The 21318-nt window shown below is 41.3% G+C and overlaps 1 protein-coding gene across 2 annotated transcripts in view; it reads right to left on the bottom strand.

The window, feature by feature from the left end:
* The window catches only part of ccdc13 (coiled-coil domain containing 13), a 74913-nt gene that overhangs the window by 39845 nt on the left and 13750 nt on the right, over positions 1–21318 (bottom strand). Inside the window, exons 3-7 of one of the 2 annotated variants that reach the window (XM_073055007.1) lie at positions 10891–11033; positions 7965–8063; positions 6502–6618; positions 5858–5962; positions 2814–2984 (exon numbers count right to left, since the gene is read on the bottom strand). In XM_073055007.1, coding sequence (XP_072911108.1) covers positions 2814–2984; positions 5858–5962; positions 6502–6618; positions 7965–8063; positions 10891–11033 — 635 coding nt within the window. The remainder of the gene's footprint in view (positions 1–2813; positions 2985–5857; positions 5963–6501; positions 6619–7964; positions 8064–10890; positions 11034–21318) is intronic. The other variant, XM_073055008.1, reaches the window with a different exon arrangement.

The raw sequence follows: 21318 nt of genomic DNA, 5'->3' as shown, positions 1-21318 counted from the left end.
TGGGACTGCAGGCTTATTCCATTGGGTGGTAATGGGGCATTTCCCTGTACCTTCTCTCCTCACCATCCCTCTCCCCTACCTCAAAACACTATCCTCCCCACCACCACCTCCCTGAGCTGCAATACACGAGGCCGGGTTGAGCTGAGAACACCGAGCAGAGTCGTTCACTAACAGTGGAAGAAGCTGTCCCGGAGCCTGTTGGTCCTGGCTTTTATGCTGCGGTACCGTTTCCCAGATGGTAGCAACTGGAATAGTTTGTGGTTGGGGTGACTCGGGTCCCCAATGATCCTTCAGGCCCTTTTTTCACACCTGTCTTTGCAAATGTCCTGAATCATGGGAAGGTTCACAACTAACAGTAGTTCTGTTAGTGCTGATTGACATGGGTTTGATGCTACATTTCAGAAATGATGGTTTTCCTATAAGGGTGTGCCAGTGTCTTGATATACTATTTACTTTTTACTGTCTCTTTCATGACCCCCTTGCCCTTATTTTATTCATCTACCATGGATGTCAAAAGCAAGGCCAGCATTCAATTCCCATCCCTGTCCTTGAAAGTGAAGAAAATCTGGTGAGGTGCTAATGGATGAGGAGTTCCAGAATTTAAACCCCATGATAGCAATACACAGTCACAATTATGCATGACTTAAAGAACTATTTTCAATGTTCATTAACAGCCACAAAGAAGCTTTATCTTCCCCTTTCTTGAACCTCTTTTGTTCTTTATCTCTCTATCTAATTTCTCCCCTTTTGTCTTGTCTTACTGTTGATAACGCTGATCTCATCTTTTCCCTCTGTCTTTAGTTTGTCTTACGCCTTTTATCAGAGAGACATTTCCTTCAGCTTGGATAACTGACAAAGCTATCAAAAGTTATTAAGTGTGAAAGTGTAGAGGCAGAACATCAAACAGCTCTGTGTATAGTACAAATACTCTTTGTCTCTCATTTGCAATATTTGATCAGTGCTGGGGCCTCTGTTGTCTGTGACTTGGATGAAAATGTAGATGGGTTGATATGTAAGTTTGTGGATGACACAAAAATTTCTGGACTTGCGGTTGACGGTGAAAGGTGAGACGCTTAAGGGGAACAACGGGGGGACTTCCCACTCAGAGGGCAGCGAGAGTGCTAAATGAGCTGCCGGCACAAGTGGTAGATGCAGGTTCAATTTCAACATTTAAGAGAGATTTGAAAAGGTACATGGATGGGAGGGGTATGGAGGTCTACGATGTGCATGCAGGTCGATGGGACTGAGATTAATAGTTCAGCATGGACTAGATAGGCCAAATGGCCTGTTTCTGGGCTATAGTGTTTTATGACTCTAAGGAAGTTGTCTAAGGATGTAGATCAGTTGCAGGTATGGGGAGAAAGGAGAAATGACAGATGGAATTTAAACTGGGTGAATATGAGGTGTTACAGTTTGGGAGGTCAGATGCAAGGGGAAAGTAAATAGTAAATCACAGGATTATTAGAAGCATTGACATACAATAGGATGGTGGGGTCCAAGTCCATTGCTCCGTGGAAGAGGCAGAACAGAATGGATGGTAAAGAAAGCTTAATGGCATATTTACCTATATTAGTCAGGGCATTCAGTATGAGTCAGGAAGGCATGTTGCAGCCATACTAAGCTGCATTTGGAGTATTGTATGCCATTCAGATCACCCCTTTGTAGGAAGAATGTGGAGGCTTCGGAGAGGGCAAAGGAAAGAAGTTCATTAGGATGCTGCCTGGACTGGAAAATATTAGCGATAAGGTGGGGTTGAATTCGGATTGTTTTCTCTGAAGCGTACGAGGGTGAGGAGAGACCTAACGGAAGTTTATACAATTACAAGGAATGCTAATTGCCTGGAATGTGCTGCCAGGGGAAGGGGTGGAAGCAGATACAATAGAGGCATTTAGACAAGCACATTCATAGTACTATAGAAATTTTGCACAATATTGCCGTCGTCAAAAAGAAAACAAATTTCATGGCATATGTGTGGCCATTTAATCATGGGCTGATCCAATGCTTCCAGTCATCCCAATACCCCTGCCTTCTCCCCATACCTTTTGATGCCCTGGCTAATCAAAAACTTATCTATCTCTGCCTTAACTGCACCCAATGACTTGGCCTCCACAGCAGCTTGTGGCAACAAATTCCACAGATTTACCACCATCTGACTAAAGTAATTTTTCTGCATCTCTGTTCTAAATGGATCCCCTTCAATCCTGAAGTCGTGCCCTCTTGTCCTAGACTCCCCTATCATGGGAAATAACCTTGCCATATCTAATCTGTTCAGGCCTTTTAACATTCAGAATGTTTCTATGGGACTCCCCCTCATTCTCCTGACCTCCAGGGAATACAGCCCCAGAGCTGCCAGACGTTCCTCATATGGTAAACCTTTCATAAACCTGATTCTGATATGGGTTTCTACTGTGGACTGAGAGTGAGAAGAGGGCACGCAGAGGGGAATCATGGTTGAGAAAAGGGGAAGGGAGAGGGGAGGGAGTGGGAAGCTCCAAAGAGACATACTGTAATGATCAATAAACCAGTTGTCTGGAATCAAATGACCTGACCTGGTGTCTCGGGGCTGAGTGTGTCTGTACATGTGTGTGTCTAAGACTTTTGCCCAGTACTGTACATGCAGGGAATCGTGGCATATGGATTATGCACAGGAAGATGGGTTTAGTTTAATTTGGCATCATGGCTGGCAGAGATATTTCACACAGAAGTGTTAGACTGTTCTTTATTCTATGTTCTCTTCAGTCTTTCTCTGATACTAATGACTTAGCCACGTGAGAAATTTCCTGTCAACGATGTTGATATTCAGAAGTACTTACTTCTAAAGCCTCCTTTCTTTCTTTCTCCAATGCTCGAATGTACGCAATGTTTTTTTCCTGGTTTGAAGGACGCCGGAAGCCTGAGACACCAAGCATTTCCTCTTCAACACTGTGTTCAGACGATTGCTCCTTATGGGTATTTGACCCTATTTGACTTTCCAAATCTCTAATCTATTTAAAAAGAGTAACTATTAAACAGCTATGATGAGTTTAAGGTGGCACAGTAGTGCAACGCTTTACACCACTGGCTGTAAGGCAATGTTCCCTCTAATCTGAAATGATCAGTGTGCGCAAAAATCTTGTGCTGTGCAATTTTTTGCCCGGTGACAACATGTGTGCACTGAATAACTTCTTCAATAAAAACAGTATAAATAAGCCAGTTCTAAAATCTACAGACAAATCATTGCAAACTCTATGTTGCCAACACCGTCTGCATCCAAAACCGGAAAAGGAAATATGATTGTGTACAACTGTGAGATATACTTAAAATACCAACGGGGTAGAGGGTGACAAACTTTTGTGCGCAGTTTAAATTCCTTTGTGCGTCAGTAACAAAAGATGAGTGTGCACGCACACGCTCACAGCTTAGAGGGAACATTGCTGTAGGGTTGGGGTTCAATTTCCACTGTAGCCTGTAAGGAGCTTATAAGTCCTTCTACATTCCAAAGATGTAAGGGTTAGGGCTAGCGAGTTGCGGGCATGCTATGTTGGCCCCAGAATCATGACAATAATTGTGGGCTGCCCATCCTAATCTTTGCTGATTTGATTTTATATAAACGATGCATCTCACTGCATGTTTCCATGTACAGGTCAAAAATAAAGCTAATCTTATTTTAAAAGTCTACGTCACCTTTACTTTTGAGGAACAAAGCATGGTGCTCACATTACTGAACTAGCAATTAAGCGGTTTGGACTAAAGATCAAAAGAAATAAATTCTAGTCCCAGCAACTAGGGAAGCTGTAACAATTAATCTAACAGCCCAGCCCGACAAAATGCAAATGTGGTGAGAGACAGTCACTAAAGATGGAACTACGTAAATTCAGCATTCATGGTATGGTTAACAAGACTGACAGAGATATAAAGAAACTTCATGAACACCTGATAAATACAAGCTTTCTATACAGCTCCTCGGAAGTAATTCTAACACAGCACATTGGGAATGTGGAGGCAATAAAGATTAAATGCATTAGCACAGACAAACAAGTGGAGGACATGAGCGCTGTAAGATGATAAACTTAAAACGGACAAAACCAGAAAAGTCTATAGGGTTGAATAATATGAAAAATTAGGTCTTTCTTTAAATCAGCAAATTGGTAGAATCTGGCAAAGGATGATATTTATTGTCCATTCTTGTGGCTGTCAGTGAGACACTGATGGGACATCATCCAAAAAGTAGTGTTGCAATATCTCAGTTTGCTATAATTGCCTCTAATTTGGAAATTAAAACTAAAGAATTAGTACAGCATACTTGCCTTCATTGATGGGGTGTTAAGTATAAAAACTGGGGCGTTATCTTACAGTAGTACAAAACTTTGATTGGAGTACTGTTTGCAGTTCTGGTTGCTACATTACAGGAAGGATGTGGTAACTTTGGAAAGGGTGTGAGAGAGATTTCTCGGGATGTTGCCAGGAGTTCATAGTGTTACTTATAAGGAGAGGCTGATAAAATTCTGGAGCCTCAGGCTACGTCCACACTGCACCAGATAAATCCGTAACCGAAGCTTTTTCTCTTCGTTTTTACCCTTCGTCTACACTAAAACGGCGTTTTCGTCCCTCAAAACCGGAGATTTTCAGAAATGCTCTCCAGGGTGTGTAATTTTGAAAATGCTGCTTGGGCAGATCAGTGTGGACAGGGTAACTGGAGAAATCTGAAAATGCTGTCATGACTCGCCAGAACAGATGATGACGGCAGTGCGCCATTTCATTGTTTTCTTGAACGCAACCTAACAATTTCAGAACAGACGGCAACGAGACTGAAGCCATTAGAGTTAGAAATGCACTCACCAAATACTTTGACCCATAACTTACTGAATAAATAAGTATACTCACTTTGCCCTGTTTTCTGTCCTTGCTCGTATGAAGGTGGATTACCTATTTATGCAAGAACTTCTCTGACAATAGATGTGTAACAGCCTAATGTAACATTGTATGGAAATACAAGATAACACTGATGCAGACATGTTTTATACATTTAACAAGGGGCTTTATTAATGTAACAGAGTTCATCAGTTTTTCAACATTCGTCATCAGCCGGGTCATACTGTCTGTGAACTCCCTGTCGGTTGCCTCCATACGCTCCAGTATTCCAGTATTTGTTCTTTTTTTACTTTTAAGTCCTCCTGTGCGAGAGCCAACAGCTGTCCATTTTTAAAGTTTTTCTAGTCTGTAACTGAACAAACACGCACCGTCTTTCACAGTGAGATTCGACACCAAACACGTCACTTGTTTTTGGTAGATGTGTTTGGTAGATGTGTCCTGCACATGAGCAGTAGGAGGAGATATGCTGAAATATCCACTTCTATGTGGACAGAAATATTTTTAAAAACGCGTAGTGTGGACGCCTATCGTTTTTACGCAAAACCAGCATTTTCAAAATTATCCGGTCTAGTGTGGACGTAGCCTCAGAAGTTTAGGGGCAACCTGAAACAGGTACATAAAATGGGTGCAAATGTCAGCTATTACAGGGCATAGCTTAAAGTGTGAGAGAGTAAAGTTTAAAGGTCTAGAAGGTGTGTTTTTGTTTTGTACAGAGAGTAGTAGGAGGCTGGAATGCACTGCCTGGGAGAGTGGTGGAAGCAAACACAGTAACAACATTTAAAAAGCATTTAGACAGACACATGGAAAGACAGGGAATAGAGTGGTGCAGACCATGTACCGACAGTCAGGATTAGTTTGGATTGGCACAAACACCATGGGTCAAAGGTCCAGTTCCTGTGCTCTATTGTTCCATGTTCTATGTAATGAGTCATAAAGTAAGTCATTAAATGCAAAACAGAACGGCATTAGCAAGAGAATAATCTGTACTGAATCCTGGACTCCCTACCTTTTTCTGCAAGGTGAGGATCTGCTGGGCACGGCCACGCCAAGAGCCCTTGTTATTCAGCAAATGTTGGATGTTCACTTCATCACCCACTTCATTAGCCAAAACCTGGAATAAGTGCCAAAATATCACCAGTTCTTAAAGTGATCAGCAAATTATTTTAAATGTCTTACATCAAAGAAATTTCATTGAATACAAAACAGCAACATATTTCCTTACGTTGCCATGTTTTCTGAAAACTTTATGATAGTTGCATTCTTGAACGCAACTTTGCAAGGCTCTCTAATAGCTACCAACTGTGACAAAGCAATGACCCGATCAACACTGTACTGACGTATTCCAAGATAATAGAGATAACTTAAGTTTAAACAACAATTCCACCCCCAACAACCTGACAGGCAGATGAAGGGGTTATGTGTTACACCCACCTAATTTTACTCTTACTTGTGGATAGTGAATTAAGTGTGAATGCAATAGTCCAAGTCTACCATGAGGCAGGACATTAGATTAAACTTTCCTTCCCACCAACCCACTTTAAGTTCAGTTTTGCTGGTCCACTTGCGGGAAGAGGGTAAAAAGGTGCATCCAGATGTTATTGCAATAGATTTTAATTAAATTTTACTAGCTTTAGACTAGATAGTGAGTACCTTGTGTGCTATTTTTAACTCTTGTTTAACACTCAGTACTTGGTTCCGCAATTCAACTAGCTTCAGGTTGGCTGCTGAAAGTTTCTCCTGAAGAGTTTTCACATCAAGGCTGTCGGACTGTTGACAATAATGACAATAATTAAGAAACATTATTAAATATAAGAATATAAGATATCTTATTTTAAAAGACTATGTCATCTTTACTTTTGAGGAACAAAGTATGGTGCTCACATTACTGAACTAGCAATTAAGAGGTACCTACTTCCAAGCACATTAAATCTATGTCCCCTCATGTCAGCCATTTCAGCCCTGACTATCCACACGATCAATGCCTCTCATTTTTATACACCTCTATCAGGTCATCTCTCATCCTCCGTTGCTCCAAGGAGAAAAGGCCATTCACTCAACCTATTCTCATAAGACATGCTCTCCAATCCAGGCAACATCCTTGTAAATCTCCTCTGCACTTTATAGTAACCACATTCATCCTACAGAGAGGTGACCAGAACTGAACACAGTTCTCCAAGTGGGGTCTAACTAAGGTCTTCTGTAGCTTTAATATTACCTCAAGGCTTTTGAACTCAGTCCCATGGTTGATGGCCATCATATCATACGCCTTCTTAACAACACTGCTCACCTGCACAACAGCTTTCACTGTCCTATGGACACAGACCCCAAGATCCCTCTGATCCTCCACACTGCCAAGAGTCTTACCATTGATATTATATTCTGTCTTCAAATTTGACCTACCAAAATGAACCACTTCACACTTATCTGGGTTGAAGTCCATCTGCCACTTCTCAGCCCAGTTCTACATCCCATCAATATCCCGCTGCAACCTCTGACAGCCCTCCACACTATCCACAACAGAACGGACTATTCTGCACTGTATGTCAATAAAATAAAAAAGATGCCATATAGGAAAAAGTGAGGGAAACACCTTTATAATAGGATACTAACAAATAACTTAGCAAAAGCCCTCCAGAAATAAGAGGCGTAATAAGAGAGAAAAACAGTGTGCTAGATAACTGAAGAGATAGTCATATGAAAGAAACAGAAACGTACTGCGTGCTGCTGCAATAAGCTCACTTTCATGATTTTCATACCTTTTGTATGTCTAAAGTTCTATGTAAATTTATTATCGAAGTACATATATATCACAATATAGTACCTTGAGATTCATTTGCTTGCAGTCACTCATAGTAGAACAAAGAAATACATTAGAATCAACAAAAAAAGACTGACCAACAACCAATGTGCTAAAGACAAATGGTGCAAATACAATCAATAGTAAATAAACAAATAAACAGATGATACTGAGAACGTGAGATGTAGAGTCCCTGAAAGGGAGTGCATAGGTATGTATCCTATAATAATAACCTGAACTTCAACTTGAGAAAGCACGCAGGCAATGTTACAAATGGTAGAAAAGGAAGAGGAGTAAAGAGTCTCTTTCCACTGACCAGTGATTCATTCTGTATCCTGGGAGATGACTTTTTGTTGTTGTGACCAGTCCCTTCATTGATGCTGAGCATCTGGCTTCCTCTCTGAGCATCTTGAAGCTATAAAAACAAACATTACATTATGGAGGTATCGGAAGGATGAAGTTATCAACCTAAAGTGAACAGTAGGCCACAATGCTCCATCCTTTGTTCATGTCATGTAATCATTCACCTACTGGCAACATCAGCAGCAGTTTGCCTTGAGTATAGTGAGAGTCTAGGACCAGAGGGCACGGATATCGCTCTAGAACAGATATGAGGAGGAATTTTTTTAGCCAGCAGGTGGTGAAACTGTGGAATTCATTGCCATAGATGGCCATGGGGGGCCAAGTCATTGGGTATATTTAAAGCGGAGGTTGATAGGTTCTTCACAAACAAGAGAACGCAGATTAGGAGACTGCTTTACCGAGCACCATCCGTCAGAAAAAGCAAGATATCCCATTTCAATTCTACTTTGCATTCACATTCTGATATGTCAGTCCAAGGCTTCCTTTACTGCCGCGATGAGGCCACACTCAGGTTGGAGGAGCAACACCTTGTATTTGTTTGGGTAGCCTCCAACCTGAAAGCATGAGCATCGATTTCTCCAACTTCTGGTAATTGCACCCCCCCCCCATTCCTGTTTCCCTCTCTCCCCTTATCTCCTTACCTGCCCATCATCTCCCTCTGGTACTCCCCACTTCCATGGCCTCCTGTCCTCTCCTATCAGATTCCCCCTTCTTCAGCCCTTTATCCCTTTCACCAATTTATTTCCCAGCTCTTTATTTCACTCCTCCCCCTCTCCCGGTTTCACCTATCACCTATTACCTTGTATTTTATTCCTCCTCCCCCCTTCTTAGTCTGAATTCTCATCGCTTTTTCCAGTTCTGATGAAGGGCTTCAGCTTGAAACATCGACTCTTTTCCACAGATGCTGCCTGCCCCTCTGAGTTCCTCCAGCATTTTATGTGTATTACATTGACAGGTTCTTGATTAATAAGGGCATCAAAGGTTCTGAGGGAAAGGCAGGAGAGTGGGGTTGAGAGGGAAAATAAACCAGCCTTGCTGGAGCAGATTCAATGGGCCGAATGAGCTCATTTTGCTCCCCTGTCTTACAGTCTTATGATCCCAATTCCAGTGATACTTCTGTCTGATACCTGATGAACTGGTAATACCAGAACAGGTACTGAAAAGACGGTCTCTGTTGTTTTTAACAGTCTATGTAGTCTTCTTGTATAATTAACTCAAAGGTATGGGTACTATGTTTCAGGAAAGCAGGATCTACCACGTTCCAGCAATTACTCAAGTTGAAGCCACTTCAGGGGCAGCTTTCTGGTTCAGTGATGAAGCTCTATAATATAACTGGGGAACAGCAAGTGCCCCGGAGATAACAAAAATGCTGTAGTGCACCCCACTCTCAACAGTGCTGGAAACCTTACTCTCATAAAATTCAAAAATGAGCTGAGCTCAGTGTGCTGATCCAGGAAGTTATATTTATTAACATACAAGACTCTGCAGATGCTGGAAGTACATCTTCCATACAAAATGCTGGAGGACCTCGGCCTGAAAGATAGACAGCTTATTCCCCTTCATAGATGCTGCCTGACCTGTTGAAATCCTTCAGAATTTAGTATATTTATTATTTTTCTATGCTCTGAATAACATGTTATGATTAATTCACTCCTGATGCCAACAAAGCTATCAGTAGATGTTTTCTACTTATCATTGTCTGGACATTTACAAGAATGAAAATCTATCAAACCATGTTTAAGTCTCCAATTTAAGGTACTAGTAATCTATATGGTACTTGGAGAATTTTTATTTGCTCAAAAGGAACAAAGTCTTGCATTGTGAAGATCACTTTACCAGCTCAAGCCCAATAGTTTGTTAATTTGATGATATGGTTACTACTGCTAATGCTGATAGTTAAACTGTAATTATGCCTTGTAGGATTATCTGGAGATCAAATAATGGCTTTCTCCTCATTTGGACATGGCTGTCCCACTAACTTCTAGATTTCCTTAGAGCCAAAGTTAACCACTTAAACTGCTCTGCAGCAGTGCAGTCTTGACCTAACATCAAAAACTCCCTAGGCATGCATAACAAATGGCCTGCCCAGAGCCGAGCACATAGATGCAATCACAAAGAGGGCATGCTAACGTCTTTTCTTTCTCAGTAGGTTAAGCAGGTTCAGCATGTCATCGAGTACTCGAACAAACATCTACAGATATACTGTGAAAGTATCCTGGCAGTTGGCATCATGATCAGGCATGGGAATCCAAATGCTCAGAAACACAAAAGGCTGTAGTTAGTGGTGGACTCAGTACAATACGTTGCTGCCACGTCCATCCCCACCATTGGAAGCATCTAGATGAGGTGCTGCCCCAAGAAGGCACTGTCTATCAACAAAGACCCTACAGAAGCCCGAAGTCCCACACCACCAGGTTCAAGATGGCTACTTCCCTTCAACTATTTGTTCTTGATCTAACCTGCACAACTCTAATAACTAACTCAATGGAACAACGCCGACCATTTTGCATTGCAATGGATTTTGTTGCTTTTTGTTCTTAATTGCATTGTTTCTTGTATATTTTTATAATTTATGTTTACATTATGGTTTTCTCGTAAATGTTGTGTATTTCTGGTGCTATGTGCCTATGATGTTGCCGCAAATAGATTTCACACTGTACCTTGCAGACATGAACTTTTGCATACAATAAACTCAGCTTCTTATGAATCATGGTTACAAAGATAAAACCTATTGATAATAGCTAAACACAAAACTCTCAGAGGTGCTTTTGCTGAAAAAATAACATTCCTGTAGGTTGCTATCAGAGGGTGAAAGATGGAACACAGTTATTTTAACATTTGAAAACTCCCAGATATCCAAATCTGGACAGCAACAGCACCTCCTTTTCCACCTCTTGTAGTTTGTTGTTCAGTTGCTTGATCTTTGATTTCTGGCTCTCATTCTCAACGGTCAGCTCACGGTTCCTCTTTGACAGCTCAACAATTTTTGTTGCAGCTACGTCACTTGACATGCCAGCAGTCCCTGCAATGTAACACAGAGTTATAACAATATGGATGGACTTAAAATACAGATCAGCCATTATCTCTGTATACAGCAGGGCAGCCTCAACTGGCAGAATAACTTCCTTTATACATGCAATATAGAAACAATCCCACAGCAAAAAAAAACCTTATGCCTTGATGCCCATGGTGTCCCACAATGCTTTAGAGCCAAAGAATTTTTTTAAGGTATAACCAGTATTACAGCAGCTAGTTTATATATTGCTTATCCCCTAGACATTGTAGTTCAATACATCTGCCTTTATGGGATAAAAATATTTTAATGTTTATTTTATTATTTAATGATCCATCACGGTAACAGGCCTTCCAGCCCAATTGCCCATGCCACCTAATTACACCCTTGTGACCAATTAACCTACTGACCCACAAGTTTTTGTGGGAGGAAACTGGACACCCGGAGGAAACCCATGCAGTCACAAAAAGAGATGTACAACCTCCTTGTAGACAACAGCAAAATTGAACCCAGTTGCTGGCACTGTAATAGTGTTATGCTATCCACTATGCTACCGTGTCACCCCTAAATATTTAGCTAGACTAAATATTTAACCATGCTTCTCAAATACAAACATTCCACTTGTCCACATGTACAATACTTGGTGCCTTTAATTGCCAGAATAATACCATGGATCTCAAAAGGGCACATAAGTAAGTGGCAAGTTGAGTGAAGGAATCAAAAATTTTAGCTCTGATGTGGAAGACATTGAATGTTTAGAAGAGTATACAACAGGAGGTCTCTTGGGCCCACAATGTTGTGCTAAACCAATTAAACTAGTAATCAAATAGCCAACTAATCTGATCCTCTCTGCCTACACAGTGTCCAGATCCTTCCATTTCTCTCACATTCATGTGCCTTTCTAAACATCCCTTAAAAGTCTCTCAAACATTTGTCTCTACCACCACCCTAAGCAGCGCATTCCAGGAACCCACCATTCCCTGTGTAAAAAATTTGCCACTCACGTCTCATTTGAAATTACCCCTTCTCACCTTAAGTGCATGCTCTCTGGTAATAGACGCTTCAACCTTGGGAAAATGATACTGTCTGTCTGTTCTATCTATGCCTCTCGTAATCTTATAAACCTCTATCAGCTCTCCCTTCAGCTCCACCACTAGAGAGAAAACAACCCAAGTTTGTCCAACCTCTCCTTGTAGCACATAACCTCTAATCCAGTCACATTCTGTTAAACCTCTTTGGCACCCTCTCCAAATAATGGAGCAACCAGAACTATACGCAATACTCCAGATGTAGCCTAACTAGCGTTTTATAAAGCTGCAACATAACTTCCTGACCGTTGAACTCAATGCCTTGACTAATAAAGGCAAGCATGCAATATGACTTCTTAACCATCCTATCAACCTGTGTAGCCTATTTCAGGGAGCTATGAACCTGGGCCCCTCTGCTCATCAACACTGTTATGGTCTTGCCCTTAACATTGTACTGTTGCTTCACAATTGGCCTACCAAGGTGCAACACTTCACATATAGCCAGGTTAAATTCCATCTGCCACATCTCCAACTGATCTATATCCCATTGTATTCTTTGCCAGTCATCTACACTATCCACACCACCACCAATCTTCATATCATCTGCAAACTTGTTAACTCATCCATCTACATTTTAATTCAGGTCATTTATATACATCAGAAACAGCAGCGGTGTCAGTACAAATCTCTGAAAATCACGAATCACAGACCTCGAGCTGGAATAAATCCCTTTAAATCCCATCAGCAAAGCAATGGAAGGGGTCATCAACAGTGCTATCATGCAGTACCTACTCGGCAATAACCTGTTTATAGATACCCAGACATGAGGAAATCTGCAGATACTGGAAATTCAAGCAACACACACAAACTGCTGGTGGAATGCAGTGGGCCAGGCAGCATCAATTTGGCCCGAAACGTCGACTATACTTCTTCCTATAGATGCTGCCTGGCCTGCTATGTTCCACCAGCATTTTGTGTGTGTTGTTATGGATACCCAGTTTGGGTTCCATCAAGGCCACTCAGCTCTTGACCTCATCATCTCCTTGGTCCAAACATGGACCAAAGAGCTAAATACCAGAGGTGAGGTGAGAGTGATAGCCTTTAACATCAAGGCAGCATTTAACAATGGCATGAAGGTGGTCTAGCTAAAATGGAGTCTATGGGAATTAGGGGGAAACCCTCTGCTGGTTGGAATCATACCTGACACAAAGGAAGATGGTTGTGGTGGTTGGAGGTCAATCATCTCATCCTCAGGACATCACTGCAGGAGTTCCTGAGGGAAGTGTCCTAGGGACAACCATCTTCAGCTGCTTCATCAATGACCTCCCTCCCATCAAAAGATCAGAAGTCGGGATGTTCACAGATGACTGCACAATGTTCTGCACCATTCGTGACTCCTCAGATAGTGAAGCAGTTGGTACCCAAAATGCATCATGACCTGAACAATATTCAGGCTTGGGCTGACAAGTGGCAAGTAACATTTGAGCTATGCAGGTGCCAGACAATGACCATCTCCAACAAGAGAGGCTCTAACCATCGTCCCTTAACATTCATTGGCATCACCATCACTAAATCCCCTACTATCAACATCCCGGGGGAACACCATTGACAGGAAATTGAACTGGTCTAGCCATATAAACATCATGGCTACCAGTGCGGATCAAAGGCTAGGAATTCAGCAGCCTGTAACTCACCTCCTGACTCGTGAAAGCCTGTCCACCATCTATAAGGCTCAGGTCAGGAGTGTAATAGAATATTCGCCTCTCGCCTGCATGAGTGGAGCTCCATCAACACTCAAGAAGCTTGACACCATCCAGTACGAGGCAGCCCACCCCTTCCAAGAGCATCCAATCCCTTCACCATCGACAAACAGTTGCAGCAGTGTGTCCTATCTACAAGATGCACTGCAACAACACACCTAAGGCAGCACCTTCCAGACCCATGATCACTGCCATCTAGAGGGATGAGTACAGCAGATACCTGGGAACAACACCACTTGGAAATCTCCCTCCAAGTTACTGTCCAATCTGACTTGGAAACATATTGCCATTCCTTCATTATCACTGAGTCACAATCATCGAATTCCCTCCCTAACAGCACTATGGGTGTACCTACACCTCAGGACTGCAGCGGTTCAAGAAGGCAGCTCATCACCACCTTCTCAAGGGCAACTAGGGATGGGCAATAAATGCTGGTTTAGTTGGCGACGCCCACATCCCATGAATGAATGATCCAGATTTTTTAGTTGTTACCCACCTGTACACAAGTGTAATAGGCTGAAGGAACTAGAAAAAAAACACAAATTGAATTTGGCACAGGATACATTACAGGAAATTTTAAAAATTAGGAATGAAATTAATAGTTTGGCTACACAAGAAATCAGGAAAAATTTATTGTTTCTGAAACAGAGACATTATGAAAGTGGATCTAAGTCTATGGTGTGGAAACTGGAAAAAAAAGATAGCAGAAAATACAATTCATAGAATTAGGGATCCAAGAACAAAAATGATAAATAATAAGCTAAGTGAAATTCAAGAAGCTTTTGAAGTGTTTTACAAAACTCTATATTCCAAAGTTCCAGGGGCAAGCATAACCCAAATTGACATCTTCCTGAATTCTCTAGAGTTACCCACTTTAAGCGAAGAACAAAATAGAACAATGACTGCTGACATAACTGAAGTTGAACTAAAAGCTGTAATTAGTAGGCTTAAATTAAGCAAGTCACCAGGATTAGATGGGTATATGGCAGAGTGGTATAAAGAATTTTAAAATGAGTTAATTCCTGTCTTACTCCCCACACTGAACTGGGCTCTAAAAAAGGCACAAATGCCACCCAGCTGGAAGGAAGCAATAATCTCAGCTATACCGAAAGAAGGCAAGGATAAAATGGAATGTGGGTCATTTAGACCAATATCTGTTCTTAATGTAGATTATAGATTATTTACCTCCATCATGGCCAAACGATTAGAGGAGTTTCTACCCATACTGATACATAACAATCAGACAGGTTTTATACAACAACGCCAAACACAAGACAATATACGAAGAACACTTCATATTATGGATCATATACAAAAAGATAAAGAAAATCGAAGCAATAGTGATAAGCGTGGATGCTGAAAAGGCATTTGATTCGATTAATTGGAATTTTCTTTACAGAGTTTTACATAGATTTGGTTTCCATAACACAATTATTAAAACTATACAGACACTATATGACAACGCTACTGCTAGGATTAAAATCAATGGATATTTATCAACTAGTCTTACCCTAGGACGGGGCACGAGACAGGGTTGTGCATGGTCACCACTACTCTTTGCATTATATCTGGAACCACTAGCTCAATACATCAGTCAAAATGAAGATATCAGGGGAATTACTATTAAAGGGACAGAGCATAAATTGGCTTGTTATGCAGATGACATTTTGATCTATCTAGGGCAACCAACATACTCTTTACCTAAATTGATGCAATCCTTTGAACAATATGGTCAATTATCAGGATACAAGATCAACATAGATAAAACCCAATTACTTTCATATAACTATAGCCCACCAAGAGAAAATTAAAGTAGATATCCCTGGGCATGGCACACAGAGTCTTTCAAATATTTGGGCATCATTATGCCAAAAGATTTGGCAAATTTATTAAAATGCAATTATCAGCCTAAATATAAAAAAAATTAAGGAAGATATAAGATGGAACCTAATTCCTTTTTTTAGTCTCAGTTCAAGGATTGAGTCTATTAAAATGAATATACTGCCCAGACTACTATATCTCTTTCAGATCCTACCAAAAGAGATTAATCAAAATCAATTCAATGAATGGAACAAGATGTTATCAAGATATATTTGGCAAGGTAAAAGGCCAAGAGTTTGTCTCAAAACAATTTAATTAGCCAAGGAAAAGGGGGGATGGGGCCTACCTTCTCTTAGAGATTATTATTTTGCAGCACAGTTGAGAGCCGTGATATGTTGGTGCAACCCATCATATGACACTCAATGGAATGGAGGGGATATTTCCCATCCCCATACAGGCAATTTTAGCTAATAACAACTTACAAAGGTACATAAATACCATTGATAACCCATGGGTGAAATTGACTCTTAAAATATGGAAAACTATTATAAAAGAATATAAACTAGAGGGAGATATTGCAATTCTTAAATGGTGTGCATATGACTCAGATTTTACGCCGAATAAACTGGATGCTAGATTTAAGGACTGGACAGCTAAAGGGGTAACAGTTCTTTGCAATATAATGAAAGAAGGAACACTATTCAGTTTTGAAATGCTTAAAGAGAAACACATTAGAAAAACAAGACTTTTATCGGTATTTATAGATGTGACAATATGTTAATAGGATGGTTAAAAATGCAACCAAGGCAAGAACATGCTTGATAGAGCTATTTAGAAAAGCATATAATTCAGATAATGGTAGTAGAATCATTTCAAGCGTGTATAAGGGTTTGTCAAATCTTAAAACACATTTGACTTCATACATTAAAACAATATGGGAGAAAGAAGGAGGGATAATTATATCTGAGGAAGAAAGGAAAATAATATGGAGGTATCAATGGAAGTGTACCAGTTCACAAAAATGGAGGGAGTTCGCATGGAAAAACTTGATACGATGTAAAGGGGGTTTCCTCTTTTTCTTTGTTACTGCGTATGTTAATCAAAATTGGTTCTTTGTTTTGTTAAAAGTAGGAATGCTTCTTTGTTGCGAGAGAGTGCTGGAAGCTTGTTTGGGTTAAAATTTACTGATAATGAGAACTGTATTCCTTTGTAAACCAATTGGGATTAATGTTGTTCTTTCTTCTGAGTCTGTAAACTATTGTTGGTGGGCTTTTGGGGAGATCGGCGCGAGGAGGTGAGAGAGAGAGGACGCGATGCTGTAAACTGGGCAAGGAACGGACCCCAAGCGGGGGTCCGAGGCCAGGAGGTACCCCGAGGAGAGGAGACGAAGATAGATGTATTTGGTTGACCACTTCGGGTGGTCCTGAGCTGTGAGTTGAGGAGTTCGGAGGGGATCGAATGGTGGCCAGAAGACTTCAGTATTTGAACTCCAAATGCAAGAACTGGTTTGGACTTTGATAAGTTTGGCGCCTTTTCTTTATTTTCTTTTCCTTCATATATACTGTATCGTTATTAATCACTTAGTTATAGTAATCTTTATAAATTGTACTCATTCAATCGCATATGATGTACTGTCTGTTTTTGGTGAGGCGGGGACATCACACAGCATCCACACCAGCTGATTACCCAGTCTGGCGGGGCCGAAGGCTGCTCCCCCCAGACGAGAACGAGCTGAGCGAGCCTGAGGCGACCCGGGAGGTGCACGATATTTTATTACACCCTCTCAAAAATCCCATTATGATAGTAACCTCCCTGTTTGCTGGAGAAATTGTGGAAATCAAAATGCAACTCATTATCATATTTTCTGGGAATGTCCTGTTATCGAAGACTATTGGAGTGGGATACACAATGCCCTACAAGACATCTTTAAATGTGGTACCCTTAGAAAGTAAGACCATATATTTTGGGTATATACCTCAAGAATGGTTGAAAAGAGATAAATATTTAATGAATATCCTGTTGGTGGCTAGTAAAAAGACTCTTACTAGGAAATGGTAATCACAGGAGAGCCCAACTTTAAATACGTGTATGGAAATTACAATGGACATTTACAAAATGGTGAAGATAACAGCATCTGTTAATCATAAGCTGGAACAATTTGATTCATACTGGGAAAAATGGTTTAACTACTTAACACCTCATAGGCCTGATTTTATCCTCACAAATCAATGAATATGTTGTAAAAAAAAAGATCACTCCCTACTTGTATATAGTTTTCTCCTTTCACTTGTTCTTTCTTTCCTCTCTTTTCTATAAATGTATACCTCAGATAAATATTATGTGGAGATTTGTGGCACATATGACTATATGATATATATGTACAATATCTGAAATATAGCTTATGGAAATATTTGTTTGATGAAGGTTGTTTTAAGGAAATAGAGAAACTACATAGGGACTTAGGAAAAAAACATAGAAAGCCTACAGCACAATACAGGCCATTCAGCTCACAAAGTTGTGCCGAACACGTTCCTACTTTAGAAATTACTAGGCTCCATGTACCTATCTAAAAGCCTCTTAAAAGACCCAATCGTATCTGCCTCCACCACCGTTGCCGGCAGCCCATTCCATGCACTCACCACTCTCTGAGTAAAAAAACTTACCCCTGACATCTCCTCTATACCTACTCTCCAGCACCTTAAACCTGTGTCCTCTTGTGGCAACCATTTCAGCCCTGGGAAAAAGCCTCTGACTATCCACACGATCAATGCCTCTCATCACCTTACACACCTCTATCAGGTCACCTCTCATCCTCCATCGCTCCAAGGAGAAAAGGCCGTGTTCACTCAACCTATTCTCATAAGCCATGCTCCCCAATCCAGGAAACATCCTTGTAAATCTCCTCTGCACCCTTTCTATAGTTTCCACATCCTTCCTGTAGTGAGGCGACCAGAACTGAGCACAGTACTCCATGTGGGGTCTGACCAGGTTCCTATATGTCTGCAACATTACCTCTTGGCTCCTAAATTCAAATCCACGACTGATGAAGGCCAATGCACTGTATGCCTTCTTAACCACAGAGTGAACCTGCGCAGCTGCTTTGAGTGTCCTATGGACTCGGACCCCAAGATCCCTCTGATCCTCCACACTGCCAAGAGTCTTACCATTAATACTATATTCTGCCATCATATTTGTCCTAACAAAATGAACCACCTCACACTTACCTGTGTTGAACTCCATCTGCCACTTCTCAGCCCAGTTTTGCATCCTATCAATGTCCTGCTGTAACCTCTGACAGCCCTCCACACTATCCACAACACCCCCAACCTTTGTGTCATCAGCAAACTGACTAACCCATCCCTCCACTTCCTCATCCAGGTCATTTATAAAAATCATGAAGAAAAGGAGTCCCAGAACAGATCTCTGAGGCACTCCACTGGTGACCAACCTCCATGCAGAATATGACCCATCTACAACCACTCTTTGCCTTTTGTAGGCAAGCCAGTTCTGGATCCACAAAGCAATGTCCCCTTGGATCCAATGCCTCCTTACTTTCTCAATAAGCCTTGCATGGGGTACCTTGTCAAATGCCTTGCTGAAATCCATATACACTACATCTACTGCTCTTCCTTCATCAATGTGTTTAGTCACATCCTCAAAAAATTCAATCAGGCTCGTAAGGCACGACCTGCCCTTTACAAAGCCATGCTGACTACTCCTAATCATATTATACCTCTCCAAATGTTCATAAATCCTGCCTCTCAGGATCTTCTCCATCAATTTACCAACCACTGAGGTAAGACTCACTGGTCTATAATTTGCTGGGCTGTCTCTACTCCCTTTCTTGAATAAAGGAACAACATCCACAACCCTCCAATCCTCAGGAACCTCTCCTGCACCCATTAATGATGCAAAGATCATCACCAGAGGCTCAGCATGCTCCTCCCTCACCTCCCACAGTAGTCTGGGGTACATTTCGTCCGGTCCCAGCGAGTTATCCAACTTCATGCTTTCCAAAAGCTCCAGCACATCCTCTTTCTTAATATCTACATGCTGAAGCTTTTCAATCTGCTGCAAGTCATCACTACAATCACTAAGATCCTTTTCCATAGTGAATACTTAAGTAGAGTATTCATTAAGTACCTCTGCTATTTCCTCCAGTTCCATACACATTTTCCCACTGTCACATTTGATAGGCTCTATTCTTTGACATCTTATCCTCTTGCTCTTCATGCTTGTAGAATGCCTTTGGGCTTTCCTTAATTTTGTCCGCCAAGGCCTTCGCATGGCCCCTTCTGGCTCTCCTAATTTCCTTCTTTAGCTCCTTCCTAGTAGGCTTATAATCTTCTAGATCTCTAACATTATCTAGCTCTCTGAACCTTTTGTAAGCTTTTATTTTCTTCTTGACTAGATTTATTACAGCCTTTGTACACCACAGTTCCTGTACCCTACCATAACTTCCCTGTCTCATTGGAACACACCTATACAGAGCTCTACACAAATATCCCCTGAATATTTGCCCCATTTCTTCCGTACTTTTCCCTGAGAACATCTGTTTCCAATTTCCTGCCTGATAGCCTCATAATTCCCCTTTCTCCAATTAAATGCTTTTCTAACTTGTCTATTCCTATTTCTCTCCAATGCTATTGTAAAGGAGATAAAATTATGATCACTATCTCCAAAATGCTCTCCCATTGAGATCTGACACCTGACCAGGTTCATTTCCCAATACCAAATCGAGTACAGCCTCCCCTCTTGTAGGCTTATCTACATACTGTGTCAAGAAACCTTCCTGAACACACTTACCAAACTCAACCCCATCTAAACCCCTCGCTCTAAGGAGATGCTAATCGATATTTGGTAAATTAAAATCTCCCATCACGACAACTGTTATTATTACACCTTTCCAGGATCTGTTTCCCTATCTGCTCCTCGATATCCCTGTTACTATTAGGCGGCCTACAAAAACACCCAGTAAAGTTATTGACCCCTTCCTGTTCCTAACCTCCACCCACAGAGACTCCGTAGACAATCCTTCCATGGCGTCCGCCTTTTCTGCAGCTGTGACACCATCTCTGATCAACAGTGCCACGCCCCCACCTCTTTTGCCTCCCTCCCTGTCCTTTCTGAAACATCTAACACCCGGCATTTGAAGTAACCAATCCTGTCCCTGAGCCATCCAAGTCTCTGTAATGGCCATCACATCATATCTCCAAGTACTGATACACTCTCTAAGCTCATCTGCTTTGTTTACAACACTCCTTGCATTAAAATAGACACAATCTCAAGCCTTCGGTCTGAGCGCGTCCCTTCTCTATCACCTCCCCATCTTCCCTCTCGCACTGTCTACAAGCTTCCTCTAATTGTGAGCCAACCTCCTCTTCCCCAGTCTCTTTAGTTCAGTTCCCACCCCCCCAACAATTCTAGTTTGAACTCTCCCCAGTAGCCTTAGCAAACCTCCCTGCCAGATAAATTAGGAGAATGGGCAAAGAAGTGGCAGATGGAATACAGTGTCAGGAAGTGTTTGGTCATGTACTTTTGTAGAAGAAATAAAAGCATAGACTATTTACTTAATGGAGAGAAAATTTAAAAATCTGCAGTGTAAAGGGACTTATGAGTCCTCGTGCAAGATTTCCTAAAAGTTAATTTGCAGGTGATTCTGGGGTCAGGAATACAAATGCAATG

The sequence above is a fragment of the Hemitrygon akajei genome, chromosome 8 (assembly GCF_048418815.1).
Source record: "Hemitrygon akajei chromosome 8, sHemAka1.3, whole genome shotgun sequence".
In the NCBI taxonomy this organism is placed as follows: Eukaryota; Metazoa; Chordata; class Chondrichthyes; order Myliobatiformes; family Dasyatidae; genus Hemitrygon; species Hemitrygon akajei.
Note: the sequence above shows the minus strand (reverse complement) of the source record. Positions and strands in the feature narration are given on the sequence as shown.